We start from the raw sequence: 21,049 nt of genomic DNA on the forward strand, positions 1-21,049 counted from the left end.
TTTTTAACTTTGGAAATAATGGTTATTTTTGTGACATAATCCTCCACCTTATTTTTGTTTGGACTCCGAACTGCCATCAAAAAATGCCCATTTATTGGATTTTGCGTGATGAACAGAGTGTGCTGCTTGTATCCATTGGCGAAAACTGATCTACTTTTAAGTAAAGTGTAAAATTATGACTTGAGTTTCAATGGTGGCTGTATGTTTGGTAAAAGCACACATCCAATGGTTACAATGGATATGTTGTTACCACCAATGGGCACTGCACTGAGCTCATAATCACTAGATATAGATTTAATCATTGCCAAGATATTTGCATTGATTGCTGACTGGCAAGATAACAACTAGCGTGGATTTTTAACTAGTGCTCATAGTTAATTTGGGACAAGTGACAGCTCTTTCCATTAATTTAAATCTAAAGATTCTTCCTTCAGACTCCCATTGAAGTTGCCGGATTTCAATACTGCACAACATAATTTTACATTCAGTCACCAAATTAAATATTAGTCCAGACTGAAGGTAGAGGAGTTACAAGAAACTTGGATAAATACCGGAGACATGACTGGCTGGTTGCTGGCCTGTGTCATCGTGGTGCTGCCAGTGTTCATTCCAGGAGAGGATACAGGAAATTGATTTGGAGACAGAAACTGATTCTGAGCAGGATGCTGCGCAGCCATTGGTTGTGCCATTCGGGAAGTGGCTAATCCCATCTGTGCATAAACAGAATACATTGTAGTAAAATCATGGATGAGAAAACTGTCACTCTTTCTGAAAACTTTGGATACCTCTTCCTAAATCCACAAAATTACTACATAACTTTTAAAGATACTATCGTGAAAGTCACAGCTGGTACTAATCTGTGCCAGGGCACAGATGAATAGTGAAACCCTCGATGCTCAGACGTTGACCTCAGCCACATAGTAAGCATGGTGAAACAGAATGGTACCTAACATTCAGTTTTAGAGTCATAGAGGATTACAGCATGGAAAAAGGCCCTTCGGCCCAACTTGTCCATGCTACCCAATTTTCACAATTAAACTAGTGAAATTTGCCTGCGTTTCGTCCATATCCCTCCCAAACTATCCCATCCACGTTCCTGGACAAATGCTTCTTAAATATGTAAATTGTATTTGCCACCACCACTACCTCTGGCACCCTAATCCAGAAATTCACCATCCTCTGGTAACCACTCACTCTCCCCCTCCCTCTCACCATCAACCAAGTCTCCTATGATCCAAGGAAAGATGTTCCAGCCTATCCAACCTTTCCTTATAAATCAACCCTTCCAGACTACATCCTAATACATCTTTTCTGCATTCTAGTTAAATAATATCCTTTCTACAGTACAGCAAACAAAATTGCAAGAAGTACACCAAATGTGGCCGCATCAACGTCTTGTACAGCTGCAATAAGACAATCCAATTCCTATACTCAGTGCTCTGACTGATCAAAGCAAGCATGCCAAAATCCTGCTTACTTATCTACCCAATGCTCCATTTTCAAAGAGCCTTGAATCCGTACTCCCAGATCTCTTTATTCTGTAACACTTCGTAGGTCCTGAACTTTGACTGTGTAAGCTCTGCCCTGGTTTGACCAACGCAGCACCTTGCATTTATCTAAATTAAACTTCATCTACCATTCCTCAGACCACTGGCCCAATTGATCAAGATCTCTGTATTCCCAGATATCGTTCTTCTCTGTCCACATTACCACCAATCTTAAGAGTCATCCACAAACTTACTAACCATACCTCTAAATGCTCATCAAAATCATTTATATATAAAAAAATATAGTGGAACCAGCACTAGTCCCTGTGGCAAACTTCTGGTCACTGGCCTATAGCTTGAAAAACAACCCTCTATCACCATCTTCTGTCTATGTTCAAGCCAATTTTGTATCAAATTGGCTAGCTCTCCCTAGATTCCGTGAGATTTAACCTTACTCAACAATCCACCATGCAGGACCTTGTCAAAAGTACATGTAGACAACATCTCTCCACCGGAGGCTCCCAGCCTCACTCCTGATGAAGGAGGGCTCTGGCCCAAAACGTCGATCTTCCTGCTCTTCAGATGGTGCCTGACCTGCTGTGCTTTTCCAGCAACACACACTCAACTCTAAGTCTGCAGACCTCACTGTCTCCCACTGCACTCTCATTTACTTTCTTGGTCACCCTTAAAAAAACTCAATCAAATTTATGATATATGATTTCCCACACACAAAGCCATGCTGACTATTCCCAATGAGTCCTCACCTCTCAAAATGCCTATAGATCCTGTCAGAATCCCCTCGAAAAACTTATCCACTCAGACATTAGTCTCATCAGTGTATACTTCTAAGCATTTCCCTCCAGCATTCCTTGAACAACAGCACAACATTAGCCACCCTCCAATCTGTCACTGCACTTGTGGCTGTCAATAATACAAATATCACTGCAATTTCCTCCTCAGCCTCCCACAAAGTCCTGGGATACACTTTCATCAGGTCCTGACGTATTATCTATCCTAATGCGTTTTAAGACTTCTAGCAGCTCCTCTTCTGTAATGTTGACTCTCTTCAAGATATCACTTTTTATTTTCCCAAGTTCCCTTGCATCCATGCCTTTCTTGATGATAAATACTGCTAAGAAATATTCATTTAGGATCTCACCCATCTCTTGTTGACCTTTAAGAGGGTTTATTCTCTTCCTGTTACTCTTCTACACCTCACCCCCCAACTTTGGAAACCCTCCCACTTACCAGACGTTCCTTTGCCTACAAATATACTCCCCCTATCAATTTTTGAAAGCTCCTGTCAAAAACCAGTTAAATTGGTCTGGCCCCAATTTCACACTTTAACTTGTGGACCAGACCTTATCAACAGCTATTTTAAAACTAATGGAATTATGGTGACTGGTCCCAAAGTGATTCCCCACTTGTGTCATTTCCCTGCCATATTTCCCAAGAGAAGATCAAATTTTGCCCCCTTCTCTAATAGGGCCATCTACATTCTGCATGAGAAATTCTTCCCAAAAACACTTAAATTTCTCTCCCTCCAAGCCCTTAACACTATGGCACACCTAGACAATGCCAGCAAAGTTATGATCCCCTACAATTATAACCCTATTATTCTTGCAGCTACCTGCAATCTCCTCACATCTCCCGCTGACTACTGGGGTGGCCTACAGTACGATTCTATTGTAGTGATTACCCCCTTTTTATTTCTCAGTTCTACCCATATAGATTCAGTGGACGAGCCGTCAAGAAAGCCCTCTTTCAGTACTGCCATGACGTTCTCCCTAATCAAAAACGCAACTCCTCCTCCTCCTCTCTTGCCTCCTCTTTTATCCCTCCCATAGCATCTATATCCTAGAACACTGAGCTGCCGTTCCTGTTCCTCCCTCAGCCATGTTTCTGTAATAGCAAAAATACCCCAGTCCTAAGTACCCATTCACGCCCCAAGATCATTTGCCTTACCGGTCAGGCCTCTTGCATTGAAATAAGTGCAGCTGAACTCAGACTTTCCCTGCTTCCTGCATACTCTTGCTTGCCCTGTCTAGTACTCAGATTACCAACACTGCCGTTGCTATTTAACTTGCTCTCTCTAACTTCTGTAATGTCTTCAACTTTCTCTGTCAAAACTAGATTAAGAAAAGCAACTTTGTTCTCCTCACGGCAGTCAGAACGCACTGCAAGGGGATCCAAACATGGAAAAACTTTTTTCAATTAAAACGGTATGGTATCCACAAAATAAGCATTAGGTTGGCAGTAAGTTGACTGCCAACTTAAACAATTTTTGCAGTTACAGAAACTCTCCTAAAAAGAGAATAAAACAAAATAGCAAGTATTTTTAATCAACTTATTATGATTAACCACAGGCAGTTTTTAATTTTGAGGCCAATGATTACAGCAACTTCAAGTTCCAAACATATTTTATGCAAAAAGGGAAACAAAGTCAGTCTCCAGATTTGTTTCTATAGTGAATTAATTCCTGAAGAAGGGCTTATGCCCGAAACATTGACCTTCCTGTTCCTTTGATGCAGCCTGACCTGCTGCGCTTTTCCAGCAACACATTTTTAGCAACACATTTTTAAGCTATGGTCAGGATCATGTCAAGGATACCAACATCCCAATAAATCATTTTATTACTTAAAATTTTAATCCAGTTCCTTCACATACCATAAATACTTCAGTCAAAGCTTGGTCTAAAAACCAATTCAAACTAGCTAAGCATACATTAGAAACAATTCTCAAACACTAATGATCAGGTCCTTAGTTTCCCCAATTTGTAAGCAAAAACAATAGTCACGTGAGGATGTAATTGTTTATAAGGAAATCAGGTTGCTTATGATTTTACTTGAGATGTTTTACTGACACTTGTGCTAACTGAGATTGTGCAAACTATACCTGGTTCATAGGTCCTGTTTGCGTCATCTGCCCAGGGTGTGGTAATGGAGGGTTTAAACGTTGTCCCAGGCCAGCCATCTGCATGCTGCTCATCTGTGAATATTGGTTCATTCCTAGAATAAGCAGAGTTGAATAAAATTGTTTAATTAAAAAGCACGAAAGAAAGCTTTTCAATCTGTCTAAAACCAATTAAAATGGGCAAGCTCTTCTTGAGTAGTCACTGTACACTTGCTTTCAAGTCTCATCCTGGGTGATACTCATGCCCTCTTTTTCTACATTGATGTATAAACTTATACAGCACACCTTACTATTAAGTAGCATTTTTCATACTTTAGTACTCATTAATGTATAAAACAAATGCCAAAACAGAAAATGCACTCAAGTTAATAGGCTGCTTGATACTCAATTCATCATTTCAAATTTCTCTTATAACCATCACCACTGAAAAATCAGAACTCAACATGGCCTAAGTGATACAAATTTGCAATCACAGATCCATATCACTGAATGATTTCTGAATTGCTAGAAAACGCAATGTTCAAATCCCATTAGAGCCAATTATTAAACAGAATTCAAAGCTGGTAATTTAGTCTAGCACCAGAAAATGACCATCGCATCTGCCAGATTGTCATAAGACAACTTATGAATCTTTCAAAGGAAACCTGCTACTCTTACATGGCCTAGTCAACTTGACTTCCGTGCCAAACCACATGACTGGCTCTGGTAATTAATATTTATTCTTGAGAATATATGTTAAATACACCTAAAATTTCACTGAAATTCTAGCAACACAGTGATGTGCAACATATTAACATATTCATTTACTAAAAAACACATCCATGCCAGAAACTAGCAAGTCATGATGCATATCTTTTGTAACATAATTCAGATGTGCACAAAACTTGGCCAATAGAATAACTACTCAGTCTCTTCTACTCCATGCTTCTCAGATAATTATGTTGTTTATCCATTACCATAAACTCCAAAATTGAAGCTTACATCTTAGATGTTTATAAAGGTTTGGTTAGAGAGTGTAAAGGATCAGGCCAAATTGACATCATGATTCTTTCAGAGCAACCAAAGCACAATTTATAACCCATTCCTACGTTAGTCTTTACAGATTAATGGTGTTGCAAATAAGGCAACTATCATTTAGCTATAGAATGAGGAATCACAGCTAAAGTCGTATCTACTATCAAACTGTTATGAATCACCTATTAATGTAGTGAGGCTGCTGAATGGAAAACAGTGGTATTAGTCATGATCAGTTTAACTGATTACCCCGTACACCTTTTTACATGAAATACATTTTGAGAACTGAATTTTACCACTTGGGGTCTGCATCCGGTTCATGATCTGACTTGGCACATTTGGCCGCATAATGGTCGGGTCAGAAAGTGGGCCATCTGAAATGCAACAAGACTAGGTTTAAATTACATGTAGATACCTGGAACAGGAAATTCAGTGAATGACTGAAGCAAATAACTATTAATACTTTCATATTTCACGTGTGGTTTCATAATCCTTAAAAGGATCCTATGATAAGACCTCTAACACAACATTTGCACTTAAACCTTATTTTGCTTCAGAAGATGGAAGACTGAGTTTACAATTCTATTCACAAGCTTACAATCTTTTGTTAAAAATGCTTCCAGGTTATCCACTGAAGGAAAGAAATAGGAATAATTTCTAACATTCAAAAGACTGGCTTCATCTACCACTGGTAAGCAACATGCTAAAGATGACTGCCCACGATTTAATTCCAATCGTTGAGTATCTATGCGCTGGGAACAAACTTCTTTTCTGATGGTTCATTACAAGTATTTCCAATGTGGCCTCGTTCACCACCTCCTCTGACATTTAATAGGAAAAGGGACAAGTATTCTTCTTGGAAATATATGCACATGTATGTACACACCGGTGCACATGACAAATGAAGGCAAAATAAAGACTTGGTTGCGATGTCCTGGCCCTGTGGTCAAATAGTTTGCCAACAACTACTGCCTAGGCTTACTAGAACACTGTCAGCTTTGTCAACTTGCATCAATTCAAGAGTCAATATTTTTGAAGGAGGCAATGGTTGGTGAAGTATTGGAGAAACACAAATAAATATCCACAATGTGTAAAAAAAGGAATCCAACTGTCTCATCCTGTGCCTTTGCTAATCATATACAAACGTGAAGCTATTTCAGTCAGTCATCTAATGATTGCTACCTAAAAGCACAATTCCCGAAACCATAAAATCAATTGTTTGAATCTCATTTAACAGGACAGAGATAGGAATCCCAAAAGATAGTCTAACTTTTCTTGCTGCAAAGCTGTGAAAGGGGAGCTCAATATTAAAGTACTGTTATCTGCTATTAGACAAACTATAATTTTAGCTCTGATTCCACTTTTCTGATGAGCATACACCATAACTTTGTTTGTTTGCCAATGTCTAATAAATTTTTAACTTTAATATTTAATCTCGCCTCTTTTCTCAAAGGGTATGGACATAAAATATCACAACACTGGAACAATCCTTGGGTGCCTTGCCCTGTCACCATTTTTTAGATGGGAGATATAGTCAGTTCTTCTATAACGCGATAGTTGCATTCTTGTGCAAAACCGTGTTATAGAAAAATCTCGCTTAAAATGCTGGCGCTGTAATTGTGTTACAGCCAACACACGTTTTAAAAGTTGCACCATAAAAAACAGCGCCCCCAGTTCGTCAATCGTGTTACATCAAATTCACACTTTATAACAGAAGGACCTGTATAGTTCGGATGGTTAAAGGGGTCAAAGTGTGTGGGGAGAAAATGGGAACAAGGTAGAGTTGGATTTTATCCATTATCATATTGAATGACAGAGCACTCAAAGAGTGAATGGCCTATTCCTGTTCCTATTTTCTATGCTTTGGTATGATTGTCAAGACTGTAAATAACAACTATTTAAGTGTGGTGTTAATACTCTCAAACCACATCTGCTTGTCACTTGACATTCACTTAAACTCATTTTTCTTTGAAAGAATGTGTTACTGGACTGATAGTTTTCCTTCAAATGCAGAATCTCAACCACCACTGCAAATTACACCAGTTCAATGCAGTTTGGAAATTACACTTCAACAAGTTAGGAAACACTGATGTGCCATCACCCCATTAGACAACTTGATTTGACAGATTTAAATTAATGTTAATTTAAATAAATAAAAGATACCCAAATAGGTATACATGCAATAAGGTGTGGTGTCAATAATCAGTAAGACCAAAGGTAGACACGGTCGGTAGATCTATTCGCGCTCCTTTGTTATAGTTAAGTTACAATACGGAGATAAAACAAATCTTTTAAACTCATTGCTTTTCCTCATTGTGGAATTAACAAATGTTTCATTGCCTGTTGCACTTCTATGTTAACAAACTTTCTAACATACAACAAAAAAGGTTCCGTACTTGGAGGGAGTCCAGCTTGCAACTGAGCCATGCTTGGGGGTTGGGCTGCTCCTGTAGGTAACATGCCACTTTGATTTGGCATCACACCCTGTTTCTGTAGTCTGGTGCGCCGCTTTTCTTCTAGTTCTTTCTGAATCTTATAGATCTTCTCAGCCAGCAGATGGTAATATTCTGCCTATTTTTCAAAAGTTGAAATTATTTTTAAAAAAGATGCAACGTGAGAGGATTCTGAAGGAAACAAAACAACATCCAGTAATACAGGGCAAGAAAAATTAACCCAGGTTGCTATCGGTAAATATTCCAATGGAAAACAAGATGAAAATTTACAGATTCTTTGCTTGCTACCAATGGACATCAGAATAAACTCCACCTGGGCTAAACTGTTTTCCATTTTTATCTGTAGGCAGCATAACTGCCTGAGATCATTCTGATATTGTCTGATGAATATAAACAAAAAATCTGCTAATTTGTTATGACACTTAATTTGGATCCTTCCACATGACTAAAAAAAATGATTGGCCTTCTTGGTTTTGTAACTTTTGAGAGATTACTACAATACTGGCAGTAACCTTATCTATTTACTTGGCAGCTAGTGTGTTACTTAACTATATTTATTATACTATTGGCTCAAGTCTTCTTTTAAAGTCTGTCATAATATATTAAAAAGAGAATAATATTTGGTTCAGTGAAAAGCAGATTAGCAATAGCTTTTTCATTTATCCCAAGGTAAAACTGCACTACAACCAAAATATCAAATTATTACTTGCCCTGCTGTTGGCAGACTCATACATGTCTCCTTCCACCTTTCTTGCATAAGCTACCAGGTTTTCCATTCGCCTGTCTTTCAATGCTGCCGGGTCAGGTGTTGGGAATATGGCTTGAACTCTGCATTCAGAGAACCAATGGTTACAAAATGTTTAATTGCACAAGTTGAAATGTTAAAATGATCTTTAATCAATTAATACAGCTTACAACATCAAATAAAAATAGTAGGCGCCTTAGATTTTCTTACAAGTTAAAAATCTGAAACTATCCAGACCATTCAGAAACCCTTAAAACATGTAACATTGAACGTCAGATTAACTAGTATAGCACAGTATCATATTCAGCACAATTACACCTCACCACGACACAAAGATGTTTGGAACTTTCTCTCTATAAATGAGGATTGATAGCTTATTAATTATTTTAAATGTGATATTGGCAGATTTTGGTTAGTAAGGGTTGTGAATCTGTGGAATTCCCTGCACAGCAAAGCAGTTGAGACTAACTTATTGAATGTTTTTAAAAGGGAAAGATAGATTTATGAACAGTAAAGGAATTAAGGATAATGGTGAGCGAGCGGATAACTGGAGCCGAGTGCATAAAAAAGATCGCCATGATCTTACTGAATGGCAGAGTAGGCTCGGTGGGTCAGATTTCTTATTTCTTACATTCTTATTTTACAGTACCATCTTAGGTACTCAGACACACGAAGTGCAGCTTCTTCATTTACAGCTTAGTTATAGTGTAATAATGTCACTAACACATACCACCATATTAGGTACAGAGTACCTCAATACAATCCTTTGTTACAGAATGAGAAGTGACGAAAAAAGTTATGTTACAGCTATTTATAGTATGACCATAGGTCAGAAAAATAAGTTAAAAAGATAAACATCACAGTCTCTCTTCAAGGACTGTCTGCAACAGACCAGCACAGGGACCCTCCATGCCGTCTGATCATTGGCTGTCATCATGTACCACACTGGGCCACTGCTGCCACTTCACACTGGGCTCTGGCATTCCCACTTCAGATCGCTGGTAACTCCACCATATTAAACTTTCTTACTGAAAGTCCAGACCATTAGTCAGAAGTCACAGGACATCAGATCACAGTCTAAGCTGCTTCACTTGAAGGAGCAGTGCTCCAAAAGCTTATGATTTCAAGTAAACCTAGTGTCGTGTGACTTCTGACTTTGTTCACCCCAGTCCAACAGCGGCACTTCCACATATAGGCCATTAATGTAAGATAGTCGAAAAAATCCAACATGCAATTTAGAAGAAACTTCGAGAACGTGGACCTTGCAGCCAAACAAATAATAGATGGATTTAAAGTAAAGCTCGACTGAAATAAAAGGAAAACAAAAATAAAATGGCTGTAATAAAAGATTTGGATGAGGAAAGTTGAGAGGAACCTTGATTGGTGTATCAACACTAATGTGGCCTTATTGGGCCAAATGGCCTACGTCTATGTATATATATCCTGGTACAATAACTTCCCTGCAGTCCCTGCTTTTGCAGTCTATTCCTCTGATCAAGCCAAGAAGCCCACGCATCCCTTTAAAAACTTTATAAATTTGTACTGCCACCTTCAATGGTTTAAATAGATAGATCCTGACCTATAGCACATCTTTAAAATTAATTTATTTTTCTACCATATCTCTCCAAACATCTTACCAAAATGCATCACTTCACCCCTCTCAATTTCATCCATGCAAATGAACATTTCACCAGTCTATAAGTCTGTTACAATACTGATCAATACATACCACTCTTCTGACTCTTACTCATTTCTTGTCCTAATTGGCTGGGGTTTCTTTTTCTGGAGCTATGGAGGCTGAAGGGTGACCTTCTAAAGGTTTATAAAATCATGAGGGACATGGATAGGATGAATAGCTAGGGTAGGGTAGGGTAGGGAAGTCCAACACTAGAGTGTATAGGTTTAAAGTGAGAGGGGAAAGATTTAAAAAGGAACCTGAGGGGCAACCTTTTCACACAGAGGTGCACATAAGGAACAAATGGAGGAGGCTGGTACAAAAATAAGATTTTAAAAATATCTGGTTGGGTACATGAATAAAAAGGATGGAGGGGGATACGGGCCAAAAGCTAGCAAACGGGACTAGTTCAGGGAATTTGTGTTGCAGATGTTTGTACCCTGTCTAGGTGACATCCTCAGTGCTTGGAAGCCTCCTGCGAAGCGCTTCTGTGATCTTTTCTCCGGCATTTATAGTGGTTTGAATCTGCCGCTTCCGGTTGTCAGTTCCAGCGGTCAGTATTTTGGGTCCAGATCGATGTGGACCCAATATACTGACCACTGCAACTGACAGCTGGAACTGACAACCAGAAGCGACAGATTCAAACCACTACAAATGCCGGAGGAAAGATCACAGAAGCGCTTCACAGGAGGCTCCCAAGCAGTGAGGATGTCACCTAGACAGGAGACGAAACGTCTGCAACACAAATTCCCAGCTCAGCGAACAGAACCACAACAACGAGCACCCAAGCTACAAATCTTCTCACAAACTTTGGGACTAGTTCAATTTAGGATGTGGTCAGCATGGATGAGTGGGACTGAAGGGTCTGTTTACATGCTGTATAACTCTATGACTATCTGACTGAACAGATCTAATTTGGAAGTCTTTGTGGCAGTGCTTGGAATGCGTTGCCAGCAGATGTAATAGAGGCAGACATGGCAGATTCATTTAAGGTATGTATGGACAGATGCAGGAGTAGGCAGGGAGATGGATACAGATGCTTCGGAATTGGGTGACAGGTTTAGACAGTGGATTTGGATCAGCTCAGGCTTGGATGGCCGACGGGACTGTACCTGGGCTGTAAATCTTCTTTGTTCTTTATCTTGGTAAGGGAAAGGTTAGAAGGTTAAGGGAGAGAAAAAGTTACTTAAGTGTTAGGCCAGATGTACCCAAAAAATTTGGCAAATGAAGGGATAAATGTGCTGCAGCTCAATCGGAGATAAGCATAACATGAAGATATGTTTGCAAGAGATTAACTGTGTACGTTTCTAATATATAAAGTTAGATAGTACAGGTTATTGATGTTAGCTTGCAACAAGTTGTGATGACGAACAATTCATCCAGTTATCTGCATATTTAACAACCAAACGTGCAACCTTTGCAGATGAGTCACATACTCAAGTGGGTGAAACTCAGTCAAAGTTTGGGGGGGGGGGGGGCCTCTGGACTGAGACAGCCGGTTCAAGTCCTAACTGCTTCAGAGATACGTAATAACAACTTGATTAGAAAAATAGGTAAAATTTAAAAACTTCAAACAACAAGTTGTGAAATTCAGGACCAACAATCACATCTTGTGAATTGCTTCCAGTTTCCTGAGTTGAATCATATCACTTGCATGAAAGTTATTGTCTTAACTGATTAAAGTATAATGCAGTGGAGTTATGTAATCAGGTCTTGAGGCAAAATCTGCCTTTGGTATTGGATAACCTGATGCTGGAAGATACAACAGGCCCGAGTATTCCAAATGGAAGAATCAGGTGGATTTATGATTCATTATTTTCATACGACTTTTGCTGGAGTTGCACTTGTGTGGGCACTGGGGGAACACAGATTTCCGAGTTAGCTGTGATTACCCTGTCCAAATCAAAGTGGTTGCTTATACTCAAAAAGAAACAAGACTGCTAGTGAAACTCAGCAGGCCTGGGAGCATTTACAGGAAGAAAGCAGAGTTAACGTTTCAAGTCCAGTGACTCTACATCAGTTTAGTTCTTGCTTCCTGTTAAAATTGATGAAGTGTGACACAAGAACCAACCTATTTTGAGTTTTTTCTGCACACAATTTCAAATCACCACCAGGAGGAAAACACTGGTGGAAAAAAGATATAATTTGCAATTAAAAAAATGTTACATTAAGGCTACAAAATGACAATCATCCCAACTGTCGTGAATTAATCACTGTCATAGTGGCTAAATCTAGGTCCTCTATCAAATACACAGATGCTGATAACTTACAGTTTGTGAACAAGGTGATTGCGTAGGTCCTGAGTGACATCTTCATGCCATGATTTCCGAATGCCTGTACTGGTGGGGGGAGTTGCTGTTGGCACCGCGTTTAGATTACTAACATTTGTGCCATCACTTAGCATTGGGCTGAAAGAATTAAAAGATGGTGTGAGTGATAGAATTTGTAAGAATTTTTAATGGGTAAGACTGCAAAGAATTAACTCTTCGCCTTTAATGTACTCCCCTCACAGATTTGATATCATTCTGTATTAAATGAGGTGGCACAGATATTGACATTTATTTTTGAGTCTTCATTTCAATGTCATGCAATAGAACTCTTTAGCCTGATTATAGTGAAGAAGGACAATTCACCTTTTGGTCAATAAAGTATTGGCACCCAAATTTATGCATGCATTTTTATATTACATGAAGTACTGCAGATGAAAAAGGAAAACTAAAACAAAGAGCAAGAACAAATCCAGACTTACTTGGGTGAGGTCATAGATGGCAACAGCATAGCATCATGCAGTAAGCTGGACTGCTGGCTAGGGGCTTGCACACCAACATTACTTCCATTCACACCCATTTGGCTGGAACCTGTAAAGCCAAAAAGATCATTAGAATTCTAAAATATTCTCCATTGATGAAAATGTGATTAGTTCACAGGCAGACAGTAATATGCACTGTTGCCATTTTTCAAACACTGTTTTGGATACAAAAAAGTACAATATAAAGATGCAGTGAAATAAGTAATTTTGAAAAATTTAGCTTTTTTAAAAAAAGTGATATAGAGTACTGCTGTTTTGCAACATGTCCGCCAAAGTATTCCAGGCAACCACTATTTGGGAATGGATGATTATCACAAATCTAAGCTGCACCCATTTTGCATGCAGTTTGTACCTACCCATAGCATTCATAGGCCGCAGAGATTGGTGCCCCTGTGAAGCCTGAGACGATTGCTGGTTCTGCACCTGAGGTTGAGGCTGCATCTGGTTACCCTGATACGTGAGTCCAAGTGCTGCATAGGCTCTCTCTATAGAGCTCGGATCAATCTGACTGGTAGTGTTTAAACTTGGCGTGTTCTGCTGTCCAACGCCTACTGACCCTAACGAGTTTCCTAATCCTACAGCTGCTCCAGTTAGTAATGCTGTATAAAAATAAGAAGAAAAACACAGGTCAAATTCTGAATTGAAGAACATCTTGAGACAGCCAAGTTTCTATTAATAAATGAATTAATTGGGACTTGTGAATGACAATAACCCTAATACAAGCATGGGGTCTCCTGTGTGCAGCTATTACCTTGGCCCGCCAAACAAAAACTTAAGGTCAGCAGACAGTACTCATTGTAATTGTAGGTGATGGTCTAGTGACATTATCACCAGACTACTAATCCAGGCCATATGCTTGGGACCAGGGCTTGAATCCTGCCATAGCAGACTGTGGAATTTGGGTTCAATAAAAATTTGAGTCGAATTGATCATTAATTAGATTCATCATCTAATGACAATCATTAATCCATTGCTGATTGTTGGAAAAACCCATCTGGTTCACTATTGCCCGTAGAGAAGGGGAATGCCATCTTTACCTGGTCTGGCCTACATGAGAGTCTAGCCCTTCAAACTGTACTCTGGGCAATAAATGCTGGCCTAGCCAGTGATGACCTCACCCCACAAATGAATTAAAAAATTGTTGTTTGCCTCACCCTTCACCTTGACTGGCTAATACTCAAATTTTTCTAACCGGAGTACAGTTCTAAGATAATTAAGCAGTATTTCTAACAGCTTTCTTGAGGACTTGTAGGAAGCATTTGCAAGTCAAATGCTTTAAGTCGCAGGTAGTATTGCTGAAATTTCCTTTTGTTAAATTGAGAGAACTGAAGTCTTTATTCCCTATAGCATCTTCACCACCATAATGCACGTTACCGTCCTTCAATTTACTATATCCTATAATCTCTCACTAATTACTCGAAAACACTGAGGTTTTGCTGTCCTCACTTTTCCCTGCAACTGGCCATGCTTTTTACCTGTATTTTCCATGGGTTTTAAAAAAAAATTACATTTCTGACTATGATCCAGTAACCAACCATTAAACTTCTTTAAGGCAAGTGATTAATAAATCTCTAAAATGGAAGCATTATAAGTACTATAAATAGCCTTCATTTTGTTTTTACAGCCATGAAATCGCAACATCACCTAAGTGGCGTTTAAACTTCTACAGCTCCATCCACCAGGTTCACTTCCCTGGATTACCATATTCAGCAACCCATCCCTCCAACACATCACATCATTCCAGATTGCTGACACAACGGTCAACCTCCACTACTCACATAGTTTCAAATTCCTACCTGTTACTTTGACATCCATCTGCCCTTACTTCATGCCATTATATGCCTCCAATCACCCTTGCACACTCTAGACCATCTCACAATTGTTTGAAAACTGCATGAGCACATCCTCCTTGTCAGCTTTCTGGACTTCAAAACAAAAACAAGCTAAAATTTAATTCCTACCAAAATGCTGATACAGCCACAATTTGACCTTGCGAATACCTGTAACACCTCAAAAATCTAGAACACTGCATTTAAACTGATCATGAATCAGAAACTCTGATCATGTAATGGAGTAAAATGGAGTATTTTCGATCACAGTGGGAACAGAATGAGTAGGAATACATGCAAAACTATCACAACACACTCAACAACAAATCACCTGTGTACACACACATCATAAACACAGAATCCCAAAACAGTTGCAAATAGAATATAAAACAGGAAAGAAAGCCAACATACAAGACTGGATCTCCTTAACTGGAGCCAGAGACAAATATTTTTCAATTAGAAAAAAGTCAATCTTATACTGACTCCTAAACAAATGAGACTTTGGCCTTGAAGTAACAAGGTTCACTTTAGCAGAATACTGTGAGCAAAACATTGTAATACAAGCCAGTCCTTAGGAAACAAGATTACACTGAATATTCTGTACAATGGCATGAAAAATCCCTTTTCCACCAACTTGCCCTACAGCTTATAATCAAGGTTCCCAGAAGCAAATTTAACAAGGCATTCCTCAAAAGTGGTGAAAATCATTAGTTTACTCTGATTCACCCTCATTATTTACTAAAACTGAAAATTTTTCTGTGAAGAAATTAGCAAATTCAAGGTTACTAATATCAAGTGTATATTTTGAAACACAATTTCATTATAAATTTTAGACCATTCTTTTAGCAGACTTGGAAGGTAGACAGACTTACGTTGCTGGTTACGCTTGTCCCCAGCATTTTTCAGAGGGAGACAGACAGGACAGTCATGCCTTGTGCAGTTCTTCCAGTGGGAGATGATCTGACGTGATGAAGCACAGTGTGCAACTGTGGGGGGATCAAGAACACAAACAAAATGTAGGCAAATAAATATGTCCACCAGAAAATACAACCAAGTCAAACTGAGGTGAAAAAGAAACTCAAGAGTTTAATTATAACCTTCATACCAGCCCAAATGATCATAGAATTAAATGTAAATTGAAAAAAGGTGCCCCTCACATCCATTTTAAAACCTTCTCTCATCTTAAAAATACACCTTCTAGTTTTGAACTCCCTTACCACAAGGAAAAGAACTTTGCTATTCACCTTATCTACGACCTTCATGATTTTCTCAACCTCTACAAGGTCACCTCTCAACCTCTTAAGCTCTCATGAATCAAGTTCCAGCCTATGCAGCCTCTCTTTATAACTTAAATCCTTGAGTCCTGACAAAATCCTTGTAAATCTTTTCTGAAACCTCTCCAGTTTAACATTGTTCTTATAACAGGGCAACCAGAACTGTACACAGTACTCCCTCAAAAGTGGCCTCACCAATGCCTTGTACATCCGCAACATGATGTCCCAATGTCAATATTCTATGGTCTGAGCAAAGATGGGCAAGCATACTAAATGCCTTCTTAACCAGCTTTTTGACATGTGACACAAATTTCAAAGAACTGTGAACAGAGAGACCCAGGGTCCAGGTACAACACCACAACCCAGGGCCCTACCATTAGCTGTAAAATCATGTGCTTGTTTGTCTTACCAAAATGCAATATATCACATTTATCCAAACTAAACTCCACCTGCTACTCCTCAGCCTTCTGGCCCAATTCATCAAGATCCCTTTATAACCTTCGCATTATATATTAATGATTAATGATTTGGATGAGGGAACCGGGGGCATTCTAGCGAAGTTTGCCTATGATACGAAGTTAGGTGGGCAGGCAGGTAGTACTGAGGAAGTGGGGAGGCTACAGAAGGATCTAGACAGGTTGGGAGAGTGGTCCAGGAAATGGCTGATGGAATTTAACGTGAGCAAGTGCGAGGTCTTGCACTTTGGCAAAAAGAATAAAAGCATGGACTACTTTCTAAATGGTGAGAAAATTAATAAAGCCAAAGCACAAAGGGATCTGGGAGTGCTAGTCGAGGATTCTCTAAAGGTAAACATGCAGGTTGAGTCTGTGATTAAGAAAGCGAATGCAATGTTGTCTCTTATCTCAAGAGGGTTGGAATATAAAAGCAGAGATGTACTACTAAGACTTTATAAAGCTCTGGTTAGGCCCCATTTGGAGTACGGTGTCCAGTTTTGGTCCCCACACATACTGGCACTGGAACGTGTCCAGCGGAGATTCACACGGATGATCCCTGGAATGACAGGTCTAGCATATGAGGAACGGCTGAGGATACTGGGATTGTATTCGTTGGAGTTTAGAAGATTAAGGGGAGACTTAATAGAGACGTACAAAATAATACATGGCTTGGAAAAGGTGGATGCTAGGAAATTGTTTCCGTTAGGCGAGGAGACTAGGACCCGTGGACACAGCCTTAGAATTAGAAGGGGTCATTTCAGAACAGAAATGCGGAGACATTTCTTCAGCCAGAGTTGTGGGCCTGTGGAATTCATTGCCACGGAGTGCAGTGGAAGCCGGGACGCTAAATGTCTTCAAGGCCGAGATTGATAGATTCTTGTTGTCTAGAGGAATTAAGGGCTACGGGGAGAACGCTGGTAAGTGGAGCTGAAATGCGCATCAGCCATGATTGAATGGCGGAGTGGACTCGATGGGCCGAATGGCCTTACTTCCACTCCTATGTCTTATGGTCTTAATGTCCACAATACCATCAATTTTAGTGTCATCTGCCAACTTACTAAGCATACCTCTTAAATTCTCATCCAAATAGTTTATATAAATGATAAACAGTGGACCCAGCATCAATCCTTGCAGAATACTGCTAGTCACAGGTCTCCAGTCTGAAAAACAACCCTCTACCACCATCCTCTTTCTCCTACCATCAAGCCAACTTCACATCCAATTGGCTGGCTCTCACTGAATCCATTGTGATCTTACCAGTCTACCATGTGGAGCCTTGTCAGAGATCTACCACTCTTTTTAGTCACAGTCTCAAAAAACTCAATCAAGTTTGAGAGAATTTCCCATGCACAAAGTCATACTGACTGTCGCTAATGAGTTCTTGCCTCTCCAAACTGCATGTAAATCCTATCTCTCAGAATCCCCTCCAATAACTTACCCACCAAAGAAATGTAATTATTTAGCTAATGTAAATTCCCAAGTCAAACAATAGCCTCATTTGCTGAGTTTAAGAAACTGGGGAATTAAATAATGGCAAAGAAGTGGAGTGAGGGGGGGGGGTGTGGAAATAGGTTTCAAATGATTTAGAAACAAATAAGAAATGATGTGCCCAATCTTCGTGACACTAATTCACTTTATACTCACCCTGACAGGATTTGCCAGCTTGACAGTGGGTCATATGATTCAGAACATTCTTCATGGTTCGGCAGTGTGGCAAGTTGCAGGGTCGCACCTCGCCATTGGCTTGCTCCCGACGCTGGCATTTATGTGCATGTAAGAGCAGAACCAATTGTTGCTGGATGAGTTTTCGTTTCTCTGGATCTGCTGTGGGTGCAGAACCCATTCCCTGTCCTGGAGGCTGCCCTATTCCTCCTTGCTGCACTGAGGACGACTGCTGCGGCTTTAGAAAATAAGAAAGCATGTATTTAGTAGAGCACCCTTCCTAACATCGGGATGTCTCAAAGCACTTTACAAGCAAAAATTCACATTTAAAAATAAAATGTAGCCAACGCTGCACTGTAGATCATGCCAGCCAAACTGCTCAGAGTGAGATCCCAGAAACAGAAATATTTCAGTTTAACTTCCCTTCTCTCACCAGATACCAAAACACAACACATTGAATACTACTTTGAAGTATCAGCTATTCAGTTTTACAGCCTCTGGAATAACCAGAGATGAAATGCTACCACTGTGCCAAAATGTACATCGAAAAGAAAATGAGCAAAACCCTGCATACTAAGTTATTAGGGACTATATTTATTTTTAGCAGAAATGTTTTCTATTGGTGCTTTTGTCGAAGCCCTGATAATTGATTCCTTTGCATTTTTGTACTATTAGTCACCAGCTCTTACAAGATTCCTTTCCTTCTAAATATCCATCCTCTTTCTGGATTCCTAATACTCACTATATGCACACAGGTGGAATTATAACCAGAACAATGCTATAACTCACTCAGCAATGTGTGGTGGCATAAGATGATTGATGCAAGGAACAGATGTCAAAGTCTTTTGACAGTCATTAAGCACATACTAATGCTCACAAGTAGGACAAGTAGTCACAAACTTGTCCCTTAACAAGACACCAACTTTAAAAATAAACAAACACATTCCTCTTGAGACTATACTTTCGTATTCACTGCTTTCATATTTTGGTCTTATTGCCCTTGCTTAAAAATAAAGTCAACAAGTCAGAAATTAAGGAAGGGCAGAATTCGAGATAAATGAACTTCTTAGCACTCACCAAATTTTGCATCCCAGCAGCACCAGCAGGTTTCTTGTCCATTGTAAACTGAGGCAGACTGTTCCCTAGGCCACCTTTGCTTTGCATCTGCTGCCCAAGTCCACTGGTACCCAGTGTCTGACCAGGGTTCTGTCCGTATGGCTGGCCGTAAGGATTAGGGGTGCCTATCATTCCCATCTATTGATTTAAAAAAGGAAAATGAACTTCTGACACTTAGTATGGAATGCAAGACATTCATTTTGCTTCATTTAGTCCAAGGTCAACTACATTAGCTGAAAAGATTATGGTTAGTTTAGAGGACAGACTACATGAAATCAAAATGCTTACAAATGATGAATTCTTAAAGTAAACATTTCAAGAACATTTGGAAAACAAAAAGAAATTAGAAATTTCAACATGAATATAAAAGAAAGAATTGATGCAATGTTGGAAACTTTAAAGTCAGGATGACCAAGGAATGCAGAAACTTCCGGTTTAAGTGTGGCTTGGGAAATGAGTGTACTTAAAGCAGCATTGCAAGCCTTTTCTGGTCAGAAGATGATCTATGGCTCAAAAGGGCATCCAGTGGCAGAAAGCAAATACTACGTTACAAAGCAACATAACACATTCTATAATACAGCTCATGGCCTGAACAAAATTCAGTTAGAGACAAAAACACTGGAGGTGAAACTAGGACTGAAGAAGGGTTACACCCAAAACATCTACTTTTTCACCTCCTGATGCTGTCTGGCTTGTTGTGTTCTTTCAGCCTCCTGCTTGAATGAAATTCAAGTTAATTTTGAATGAATAAACTCATAGGTCCATTTTCGAACTTTGCTATGAATCAATTTTAAAACCTAATAAATTCTAGAAAACAAAGCTCATTTTCATTTGAACTTGAGGAATTACATCCAACATGTTACATAAAAAGTTCTCAGGGTATCAAGAAAAATCTCATTCCAATTTGCTTCAATGTTTTAATAGCAATAAACTAAAATCTAACATGATTTTTACAAATGGCCAACTTGTTTGCAATATCTTTGACATTTGTGCAATGCAATTCCATGTTTGATAAATATTATATCCATGCTGTCCAAAATTTCATAGAACACTCTTATGGTAATAAGGTTACCATGAAGGGCTCCTCTTAGCCTCTCCCCTCATGTGGGGCATGATGATCAAGTTAAACCACCACCAGTCCTCTCTCTAATGACGTAATAGCCCTATGATCTAGTAAGATTATGACGACTTTTTACAATGAGCAAAATAAAATAGCAAGCCTGACAGAAAATGGCTAACAGCCATCATTTACCTTTACCAGAAACATTTCATCTTAGAAGCAAGTGTAGACTCGGTGCGAGGGAGGGAGGAAAGAAATGAATCACTAGTTACCACATTTACCCACTTTTCTACCTCCAAATGCACAATTATAAACAAATTTTCAGTGAATCCCAAGCATTACTGTGGACCACTTCAACATTACGTAATTGCCTTATTTATAATGTACACAGCTCAAATGAAACATGTGCAAGCTTTAAAACACTCATTTTAGTCATTGGTTAAACATTTACATGTAGTCACTAACTCCCCATACTCAAAATGCAACTCAAATTTCAGCACAGATAAGTAAAAAGTAAAGTTGCCATTGTCCTACCAGACCACAGAACAGCTCTCTCG

At 39.2% G+C, this 21,049-nt stretch overlaps 1 protein-coding gene across 1 annotated transcript in view; it reads right to left on the reverse strand.

Moving 5' to 3' along the window:
- LOC140489222 (histone acetyltransferase p300-like) overlaps nucleotides 1-21,049 on the reverse strand; it is a 118,939-nt gene that overhangs the window by 47,932 nt on the left and 49,958 nt on the right. The window contains exons 3-13 of the mRNA XM_072588524.1: nucleotides 19,394-19,570; nucleotides 18,299-18,554; nucleotides 15,798-15,911; nucleotides 13,453-13,695; nucleotides 13,037-13,145; nucleotides 12,558-12,695; nucleotides 8,574-8,695; nucleotides 7,811-7,981; nucleotides 5,711-5,788; nucleotides 4,383-4,495; nucleotides 552-710 (exon numbers count right to left, since the gene is read on the reverse strand). Of these exons, the coding sequence (XP_072444625.1) occupies nucleotides 552-710; nucleotides 4,383-4,495; nucleotides 5,711-5,788; nucleotides 7,811-7,981; nucleotides 8,574-8,695; nucleotides 12,558-12,695; nucleotides 13,037-13,145; nucleotides 13,453-13,695; nucleotides 15,798-15,911; nucleotides 18,299-18,554; nucleotides 19,394-19,570 (1,680 nt within the window). The remainder of the gene's footprint in view (nucleotides 1-551; nucleotides 711-4,382; nucleotides 4,496-5,710; nucleotides 5,789-7,810; nucleotides 7,982-8,573; nucleotides 8,696-12,557; nucleotides 12,696-13,036; nucleotides 13,146-13,452; nucleotides 13,696-15,797; nucleotides 15,912-18,298; nucleotides 18,555-19,393; nucleotides 19,571-21,049) is intronic.

This window comes from Chiloscyllium punctatum, chromosome 18, assembly GCF_047496795.1.
Source record: "Chiloscyllium punctatum isolate Juve2018m chromosome 18, sChiPun1.3, whole genome shotgun sequence".
Taxonomy (NCBI): Eukaryota; Metazoa; Chordata; class Chondrichthyes; order Orectolobiformes; family Hemiscylliidae; genus Chiloscyllium; species Chiloscyllium punctatum.